The sequence below is a fragment of the Dipodomys spectabilis genome, unplaced genomic scaffold (genome assembly GCF_019054845.1).
Source record: "Dipodomys spectabilis isolate Male_0828 unplaced genomic scaffold, ASM1905484v1 ptg000478l, whole genome shotgun sequence".
In the NCBI taxonomy this organism is placed as follows: domain Eukaryota; kingdom Metazoa; phylum Chordata; class Mammalia; order Rodentia; family Heteromyidae; genus Dipodomys; species Dipodomys spectabilis.
In genome coordinates, this window is record NW_024871155.1 from 891,523 (window position 1) to 901,679 (window position 10,157).

Genomic DNA, 10,157 nt, shown 5'->3' on the forward strand with positions numbered 1-10,157 from the left:
CGGGGCGGGGGGGGCACCGGGGCGGGCGGGGGGGGACACCGGGGCGGGGGGGGCACCGGGGCGGGCGGGGGGGGCACCGGGGCGGGGGGGGGGCACCGGGGCGGGGGGGGCACCGGGGCGGGCGGGGGGGGGCACCGGGGCGGGGGGCAGGGCCGATCCGCGCGGGACCCGCCGGCCGACGTGGCTGCCCCCCTGTTTTCCAGCCCTGCCGCCGAGCTGCCTCCCGGGTCCGCAGCCTCCGCCGTCGGGAGCGCGATCGCAGCCCCCCCCACGCCCCACTTCCCCGGGGGAGAAGGAGGGGAGAGGCCCGCAGGCCTCCCCGCCCCACGCCGGGCCGCCCCACGCCGGGCCGCCCCACGCCGGGCCGCCCCACGCCGGGCGGCCGCTCCCGGGCCATGGCCAGCGGCGTGAGGAGGCCGATCGTCCCGGACGAGCCGCCGCCGGCTGACACGCACCCCTGAGCCCAGCGCCGCGGGGACCCCCACCCCGACCCCACCGGCCCAGCCATGGCCCTGAAAGGCCGCGCCCTGTACGACTTCCACAGCGAGAACCAGGAGGAGATCAGCATCCAGCAGGACGAGGAGCTGGTGGTCTTCAGCGAGAACTCTCTGGATGGCTGGCTGCAGGGACAAAACAGCCGCGGGGAGACCGGGCTCTTCCCGGCCTCGTACGTGGAGATCGTCCAGCCCGACGCCGCCGGCACGGACCCTGCGGAGAAGCCGCCGGCCGGCCGCCCCGCCAGCCCTCCCCCGGGCGCCCCGGTGGGTTTGCCCAGCAGCCCTGGGGTCGCCAGCCCGGCCCGGAGCGGCGCGGGCTTGTACTCCAACCCGGGCAGTTTCGAGGAAGATGACGATGACGACTGGGACGATTGGGATGACGGGTGCACGGTGGTGGAAGAGCCCCGGGCTGGCGGGCTGGGCACCAATGGGCACCCCCCGCTCAACCTGTCCTATCCGGGCGCCTACCCCACCCAGCACATGGCCTTCCGGCCCAAGCCGCCCCTGGAGCGCCAGGACAGCTTGGCCTCTGCCAAGCGAGGCAGCGTGGTAGGCCGCAATCTGAACCGCTTCTCCTGCTTCGTGCGATCCGGGGTGGAGGCCTTCATCTTGGGGGATGTGCCCATGATGGCCAAGATTGCCGAGACCTACTCCATCGAGATGGGTCCTCGGGGCCCCCAGTGGAAGGCCAACCCGCACCCATTTGCCTGCTCGGTGGAGGACCCAACCAAGCAGACCAAGTTCAAAGGCATCAAAAGTTACATCTCCTACAAACTCACGCCGACCCATGCCAGCTCGCCCGTCTACCGGCGCTACAAACACTTCGACTGGCTGTACAACCGCCTGCTGCACAAGTTCACGGTCATCTCCGTGCCCCACCTGCCAGAGAAGCAGGCCACCGGCCGCTTCGAAGAGGATTTCATCGCCAAGCGGAAACGCAGGCTGATTCTCTGGATGGATCACATGACCAGCCACCCCGTGCTGTCCCAGTATGAAGGCTTCCAGCATTTTCTCAGCTGCCGGGATGATAAGCAGTGGAAGATGGGCAAACGCCGGGCCGAGAAGGACGATTTGGTGGGTGCCAGCTTTCTGCTCACCTTTCAGATCCCTACGGAGCACCAAGACCTCCAGGATGTGGAGGACCGCGTGGACATCTTCAAGGCCTTCAGCAAGAAGATGGACGACAGCGTCCTGCAGCTGAGCACCGTGGCCTCCGAGCTGGTGCGCAAGCACGTTGGGGGATTCCGGAAGGAGTTCCAGAAGCTGGGCAGTGCCTTCCAAGCCATCAGCCATGCCTTCCAGATGGACCCTCCCTTTAGCTCAGAGGCCCTCAATCATGCCATTTCTCACACGGGCCGGACCTATGAAGCTGTGGGTGAGATGTTCGCCGAGCAACCCAAAAATGATCTCTTCCAGATGCTCGACATGCTGTCTCTCTACCAGGGCCTGCTCTCCAACTTCCCTGACATCATCCACCTGCAGAAAGGTAAGGCCTCAGGGAGAGCAGGCGTGGCCTCGCCCCAATGGAGTGGGGTCATCTTCCTAGGTTAATCTCGCTCACTCACTGGGCAGGTGTGTTGAGACTGAGCTCTGGCAGGGTGCTATTCTAGGTGGAGGGTTATTGCACCCAGCTGATGCTTCATTCTTGAGTGTGTGTGTGCATGTGCACGTGCACGTGAGTGCCTGTACTGGGACTTGAACTGAAGGCCTAACTGCTATCCCTTAGCTTTTTTTCTGACTCAAGGATGGTGCTCTACCACTTGAGCCACAGCACCACCACTGGCATCTTGCTGGTGTTCATTGGAGATAAGAGTCTCCTGGACTGTCCTGCCCTGGCTGGCTTCCAACCAGGAGGAGATTCTCGGATCTCAAGTCTTCTGAGTAGCTAAGATTATAGGCATGAGCCAATGTCTTTATTTTATTTTATTTTTTGGTCAGTCATGGAGCTTGAACTGAGAGCCTGGATTCTGTCTCTGAACTCTTTTGCTCAAGGCTAGTGCTCTACCATTTAGAGCTACAGCTCCACTTCTGGTTTTCTGCTGGTTCCTTGGATATAAGAAGAGTTTGACGGACTTTCCTGTATCAGCTAGCTTTGAACGGTGATCCTCAGATCTCATCTTCCTGAGTAATTAGGATGACAGGTGTGAGCCACTAGCAGCCGGCTCAGGCAATGCGTTTTAACTCTTGGCAGTTCACTTATTTACTTGGTTCCTGCCTCATTTACCCCCATCATGCTCTGAGCCTCAAGGCTGTGTTCTGGAAACATTGATGAAGTTAGGGAGCTGGGTACAAATACCTTGGAGAAACTCCCCCCTCCATGAGTTCAGGGACCCAGAATAGAGCTCATGCACACAAAGCTATCTCCCTTCACCCCCCCAGCCCCTCCAGCTCCCCGCTGCCTGATTTCCCTGCTCCACCCACCTGTGAGCCAGGGACCTTATCTGTGTGGGAGGGTCTCTGTCCTCCTTCCCCTCCTTTCGCTGGCGTGGGAGGCTCTGGTCCTCAGCGGGGTGGTTGCTCAGGGAGTCTGGCTCAGCTGGGACTATCCCTGCAGCCAGCTCCCCAAGGACACAGCCCAGATCTAGGCTCTGTTCAGTTCCCATGGTCCCCTCCGTGGGGGAGGGACACTGTGGCCCCTGCAAGGGCTGACTGGGAATTGCTAGGAACATGATTCATCTCAGGTCACATGCAGCACCAGGCTGGGCTGAGGTGGCCAAACAAAAAGGGTCCCAGCGCTGCCCATAGGGATCAGTATCATCTTCCCTTCCCTTTCTTTTTGCCAGTCCTGGGGCTTGAACTCAGGGTCTGGGCACACTGTTCCTTAGCGTTTTTCTACTCAAGTCTAGCACCCTACCACTTGAGCCCCACAGCTCCACTTGCAGCTTTTTGGTGGTTCATGGGAGATAACCGTCTCACAGGCTTTTCCTTGCCTGGGCTGGCTTTGAACTTGAATCCTCAGATCTCAGCCTCCTGAGTTAGCTAGGATGACAGGTGTGAACCACTGGTGCCCAGCGAGGTACCTGGACTTCTTGTCTTTCTTAAGGGGTGAGTTAGGGGTGACTACAGGTGGCTGGGGACAGCGGATGTCTGAAGAGAGGTGTGGTTCTCCCTGGGGCTGGGTGGTAACTTGGTTTGCAGGGCGCTGGGGCTGGTTTCCCAGGCTCTAAGGCCCTGAGGTCAGGCCTGGCTTAGTGGAGAGTTTTTATCTGGGTGGGGCCTTGGGCCCTCCCTCTGGTCGGAGCTTGCAGGACTTGCCAACACTTTTCATGCCCGTAAACCCCAGAAGTCAGAGTGAGCAGGCTGCCATTCTCACCAAGCGGTGACTGCCAAAACTTCTAGGCACCTGTGGCTCATGCCTGTCATCCTAGCTACTCCAGAGGCTGAGACCTGAGGATCGAAGTTCAAAGCCAGCCTGGGCAGCGAAGTCCTTGACCCTGTTAAATCTCCAGTTAACCTGAAAAAAACCAGAGGTAGAGGTAATAGCTCACGTGGTAGAGCATTATTAGCTTTGAGGGATAAAACTAAGGGACAGTGCCTAGGCCCTGAGTTCAAGCCCTAGTACTGACATATTCTGTCTCTCTCTGTCTGTCTGTCTGTCTGTCTGTCTGTCTGTCTCTTTCTCTCTCTCTTCTGCTCCTAGCCTGCTTTCTCCCTGCTTTCTCCTCCTGCTTCTTTCCCTCCCTCCGTGCCTACCCCCAATTTCCATCCCTACCTTTCTCCCTCCTCCTTTCAGCTCTAGGAGATGCAAGTCCTGAGTTCTAGTTAGCTTGTGCCCCTGGGAAGTGCTTTTTCCTCTTTGGGCCTCGTTTCCTATCAGTGAAACAGGAGAAGGAAGCCTGGGAGCTGTAGCCTTCAGAGGCGGAGCTCCTGGGAATGGAGGACACATTAGACCTGGCTGGTGGGGGAAGGGGGCCAGCGTGCTGGGCCTGGGAAAGCTGGTTCAACCAGCTCCTTGGCTGGTGTGTTCCTGTGTGGGCAGCAAGAGGCTGGGCATCGTCAGTAAACAGCTGTCTGTGCTGGGGCAGTAGGGCAGCCTCATGCCCAGGGCGCCTGTGGCTCCCAGAGGGAATGAAACCTGGCTGACCTCTGTTTTGTTTTGTTTTGCTGGTCCTGGGGCTTGAACTCTGGACCTGGGCATCGTCCCTGGGCTTTTGTGCTCAAGGCTAGCGCTCCACCACTTGAGCCACAGCTTCACTTCTGGTTTTCATTGGAGATAAGAGTCTCATGGACTTTCCTGCCCAGGCTGGCTTTGAACCTTGATCTTCAGATCTCAGCCTCCTGAGTAGCTAGGATGACAGATGTGAGCCACTGGTGCTTTGGCCCTTGGTGAGTTTTTCTCCTCAGTCTCCACGTTGGTAAACTGGGATGTGGAGTCTGATTGATGCTAAGATAAGGCCACCAGCCTACTCTGCCCACTGGCCCAGCCCCTGGATCCCAATTCAGGGGTCCCTTAGAGGAGCAATAACTAATAATTAACTTCTTAACTGGGGGTATTTGGGGGATGAAAAGGGACCCTAGTAAATAGTTTATCCTGAAAGCTAGGCAGTATTAGCTCACGTCTGTCATCCTAGCTGCTCAGGAAGCTGAGAGTTCTGAGGATTGAAGTTCAAAGCCAGCTTGGGAAGAAAAGTCCATGACTCTTTTATTTTTGTGGTCATGGGGCTTGAACTCTGGGCCTGGGCGCTGTCCCTCAGCTCTTCAGCTCAAGGTTGAGCACTCTACCACTTGAGCCACAGTGCCACTTCCAGCTTTCTGGTGGTTAATTGGAGATGAGAGTCTCATGGACTTTTCTGCCTGGGCTGGCTTTGAACCGTGATCCTCAGGTCTCAGCTTCCTGAGCAGCTAGGATGATAGGCTTGAGCCACCAGTGCCTGGCTTAGTCCATGACTCTTATCTCCAGTGGGCCAGCAAAAAGCTGGAGTGGAGGTGTGGAGGTGTGGCTTATGGGGGTCGAACGTTAGCCTTGAGTGAAAAAGCCAAGCAAAAGCTCAAGACCCTGAGTTCAAGCCCTAGTGTCTGTCTGTCTGTTTCTCTCTCTCTCTCTCCCTCTCTCTCTCTCTCTCTCTCTCTCTCACACACACACACACACACACACACACACACACATTATCCTGAGAAAACAAGGCTCTGGGACAAGGCAGGATCTGTGCCCCCAAGAGCCAGCATGGGACAGGAGTGGGCCCTGAGCCCAGCGCAGCCTGGCACTGATGCTGTCCCTTATCTCACAGAAGAACACAGAGATAACGGGATAGCAGAGCCCAGCTGGCGCCCAGGAACTCTGACTCGCCAGCCAGGCTGTTTCCAGCCAGCTGGAGGATGGAGCTCCCCTGGGGATGGACAGCTGGGGCACAAGGGAGGAAGCTCCAAGGAGACCTGGGCTGAGAGCTGGAGCTCCACCCCCAGCTACCATCCTGGGTGCACCAGAGCCAGGCCAAGACCACAGAGTATCTGTGGCCATGGGGTAGAAGCTTGGCTGAGGCAGCGTAGGCCAGGTGGAGGCCAGCTTGTGCCCAGAGGTGGGTGCATTCAGTCTCTGTGAGGTTTTTTTTTCTTCTTTGTCAATACTGGGGCTTGAACTCGGGGCCTGCGGGCTGTTGCTGAGCTTTTTCAAGCTAGCACTTTGTCACTTGAGACACAGCTCCACTTACAGTTTTCTGATGGTTAATTGGAAATGAGAGTCTCATAGACTTTCCTGCCTGGGCTGGCTTTGAACTGCCATCCTCAGATCTCAGCCTCCTGAACAACTAGGATTATAAGCGTGAGCCACCAGCACCCGGCTTAAAATGTTTTTTTTTTTTTTTTTTTTCCCTTAAAGTGCAAGATCCACCGAGAGCTGGTGGCTTGCACCTGTAATCCTTAGCTACTCAGGAGGCTGAGATCTGAGGATCGTGGTTCAAAGCCATCCCAGGCAGGAAAGTCCATGAGTCTCTTATCTCCAATAAACCACTCAGAAAACCAGAAGTGGCACTGTGGCTCAAGTGGTAGAGCACTAACCTTGAACTTAAGAGCTGAGGAATAGCGCCCAGGCCCAGAGTTCAAGCCCCACAACCGACAAAAAAAAAAAAAAAAATTAAAGTCAGGGTACAGGTGGCTGACACCTGTAATCCTAGCTACTCTGGAGTCTGAGATTTGATGATCACAAAGCTAGCTGGGGCAGGAAAGTCTTTGAGACCCTTCTCTACAATGAACCACTCAGAAAAAGCCAGAAGTGGAGCTGTGGCTCCAGTGGTAGAGCGCTAGCCTTGAGCAAAAGAAGCTACAGGGGTGCCCCATTGCCCCTGGATTGGGAAGGCTTTGGAAGTGCTGAGAACATTTTCTGTCCTCACAAACCCTCCCTACCTCCTTCCTCTTTGCCTTGGAGATGTCCTGTTGCCCCTCCAAGAGAAAGAACCAGACACAAACACCCCCCCACCCATCTCACCCCCCCCCCCTCCCACCCCCAGCCTCCTGCATTGGCTTCAAGGCAAATGTTTTAATTCAGAACGGAATTTCATTAACCAGCTGCTAGTGGATTCATTCCGCTTTTTCCACATTGGATCTGCCCACGTGTATTCCCCTTCTGCCCCACTTTGTCATCTGGTGATTACCACCCTCTCCTCGTCTCCCCAAGGGACCTGGGGTGTAGAGTAGGCTGGGCTTGCATGTGAAGGAGACAGGACAGGTGGTCTAGAAGGGGGGGACGGTTCAGGCCTCTCCCCAAGGGTACCAAGGGAAAAGGCTCTGCCATTGTATAGAAGTGACACCCAAGCTGGGTCTTGAATTATGAATAAGGCATCCTGTGGGCGGAGAGGTACAGTAGGAAAGATCTAAAAGGGTTTGGTGAACAAGGAATGGGGGCCAATTCCCTGAGGCCTCCAGGACCAGGGGAATGAGTGTGGATCTTGGTTTACAGGGAGTGCCAGTTAGGGCACCCAGCTGGAGGGGCATCTTTGGGTACCGCACAGGACAGACAGACTGAGCCAGGGTGGAGAGATTTTTCTGGCAGCCCAAAGATGAACCAGGAGCCTGAGCCAATCAGGTAGATCGAGGTCTGATAGGAGCTAAGGGAGTCAGTGCCCAGCCCCAGAGTTCAGGCCCATGACCGACAAAAAAAAAAGGAAAGAGACCTTCTAAGATGCCAGGCACTGTTGGCTCACACCTGTCATCCCAGCTACTTAGGAAGCTGAGATCTGAGGATCTCAATTCAAACCCAGCCCAGGCAGGAAAGTCCATGAGACTTTTTTTTTTTTTTTTGGCCAGTCCTGTGGCTTGAACTCAGGGCTTGGGCACTGCCCTGAACTTCTTTTGCTCAAGGCTAGCACTCTACACTTGAGCCACAGCACCACTTCTGGCTTTCTCTATTTATGGGGTACTGAGGAACCGAACCCAGGGCTTCATGCATGCTAGGCAAGCACTTTACCACTAAGCCACCTTCCCAGCCCTGTGAGACTCTTATAAACCACCAAAAGCCAGAAATAGAGCTCAAGTGATAGAGTGCTAGTCTTGATCCAAAAAAGCTCAAGAAGAGCACACAGGCCTTACTTCAAGTCCCAAAACCCGGCACAGAAAAAGAGAAAAGAAGAAAACCAAAACAAATCTAGCAGTAGCCAGTCACCGGAAGCTCAGGCCTGTCACTCTAGCTACTCGGGAGGCCGAGATCTGAGGATCTGAGTTTGAAGCCCGCTGGAGCAGAAAAGTCCGTGCGACTTGTCTCCAAATAACTAGCAAAAAAAGCCAGAAGTGGAGCTGTGGCTCAAGTGGTAGAACACCAGTCTTGAATAGAAAGAGCTAAAAGGACAGTGCCTAGGTCCTGAGTTCAAGCCCCAATTTTACACACACACACACACACATACACACACACACACACACACACACACACACACACACACACACAAAGGACAGTGCCTAGGTCCTGAGTTCAAGCCCCAATTTTACACACACACACACACACACACAGCAGGAATGTGGTTGCCAGCAGCTGTCAGGTCTCCAGGATTGGAGGAAGTGATAATCTGTTCTGTACAGGGTACAGAGTGGGGGCCCCGGGGGGGGGGGGGGCCTTCAAGGGAGAGGTCTGAACCAGGCTGCGGGAGGGTTCTCCTGCCCTTGAAGGGGGTCTAGGTCAGACCTCAGCCCTAAGCTGCCTGCCCTCCCTCCTCTGTGCCCCCTCCCCCCGGCCCCCTCCCCCTGCCCCCTCCCGCGCCCCCCCCCACCCCCAGGTGCCTTCGCCAAGGTCAAGGAAAGCCAGCGCATGAGTGACGAGGGCCGCATGGCCCAGGACGAGGCGGACGGCATCCGCCGGCGTTGCCGGGTGGTGGGCTTTGCCCTGCAGGCCGAGATGAACCATTTCCACCAGCGCCGGGAACTTGACTTTAAGCACATGATGCGGAGTTACCTGCGGCAGCAGATCCTCTTCTACCAGCAAGTCGGCCAGCAGCTGGAGAAGACCCTGCGCATGTATGACCACCTCTGACTGGGGAGGGCCCCCTCCCCAGGCCCGGTCACTGCCGTCCACCCCATCCCGCCCCGTTCTATCTAGCCAGGAGGCTCCAGCATGCACGAGGCCCGGGGCCTCCTTACCTCCTGGCAGAAGGGTTACTGGAGGAGTCCCGGGTCACCCCTAGGGAAGTCCCTCCTACCACGACGGGTCCACGCTCCTCCAGGCCAAAGCCCAGGCTGCTGGTCAGTCACTTGGGCCGGGCCTCTTCCCCTCTCCCCGGGATGCTCATTCGGCGCCCACCCACTTCCCTGTTCATTCCTGGACACTGCGGCCCGCTGTGGCTCTGGGGACCGTATGCCAGGCATCCAGGCCGGGATGGGGCCCGTCCTGCAGGAGTCCAAGCAGGGGGCAGTGTCACACGAGGGGTACCCAAAGAAGTGCACATGCCGCAGACCTTCTGCAGGACGGGATCGCCTCCAGGGAATGGGGGGCATTCCAGCAGGGTCTTGGAGAATGACAGGGACTCCGCTGGACAGTGAATGAGGAGAAGGCTCTTCTTTACCTTTCTTTTCTTTTCTTTTCTCTTTTTTTTTGGTCAGAGACCAGGATTCGAACTCAGTACCTGACGCATTTGCTCATTGGCTAGCTCTCTACCAACTGAGCCACGAGTCTGTTTCCTCCATTAACTTTCCCAGATCCCTTTAAGACTTCCCCTGGGGGATTCTGGCCTGTATGGCAGAAGGAAGGGCCCATCTTTGGCTCCTGTGTCTTGGCTTTTTCTACCTTTACTCTGTCCCCTACAAGGGGGGCTGCTGGTCACCTCCTCTTGTGGTCTTCACTGCTGAGCCCCATCTTTTCTTGATTTGGCTAGGAGATTTTGCTGTTGTTGTTGATGGTCCTGGGGCTTGAACTCAGGGCCTGGGTGCTGTCCCTGTGCTTTTTTTTTTTTGCTCAACCCTAGTGCTTTACCAAGTTGAACCACAGCACCACTTCCAGTTTTCTGGTGGTTGCTTGGAGATAAGAGTCTCATGGATTTTCCTGCCCCATCTGGCTTCGAACCTTGATCCTCAGATCTCACTGAGATGACAGGCCTGAGCACCGGTGCCCGGCTTGGCTGGGGGACTCTGCGGCATCTCTTTCTGGATTCAAGGTGCTAAGATGAGCCCTCCTAAAAATGGCCAGATTACTGAGGGGAGCAGGCTGAGTTTTTCTGCACATTCTCCAAGCAAACCCAGCCTAGC

At 56.6% G+C, this 10,157-nt stretch overlaps 1 protein-coding gene across 1 annotated transcript; it reads left to right on the forward strand.

Annotated features, from left to right (window-relative positions):
- Positions 1-427: 427 nt before the first annotated feature.
- Positions 428-9,859, forward strand: Snx33 (sorting nexin 33). Its single transcript, XM_042668838.1, has 2 exons — positions 428-1,983; positions 8,696-9,859. The coding sequence occupies exons 1-2, from the start codon at positions 507-509 to the stop codon at positions 8,947-8,949; spliced, it is 1,731 nt and encodes a 576-aa protein (XP_042524772.1). The 5' UTR covers positions 428-506; the 3' UTR covers positions 8,950-9,859.
- The last annotated feature ends 298 nt before the right edge of the window (positions 9,860-10,157 follow it).

Coding starts and splice junctions, on each gene's coding strand:
- Snx33 (XM_042668838.1), top strand. CDS start 507: ATGGCCCTGAAAGGCCGCGCCCTGTACGACTTCCACAGCGAGAACCAG. Junction 1,984..8,695: donor CATCATCCACCTGCAGAAAG/GTAAGGCCTCAG, acceptor CCCCACCCCCAG/GTGCCTTCGCCAAGGTCAAG.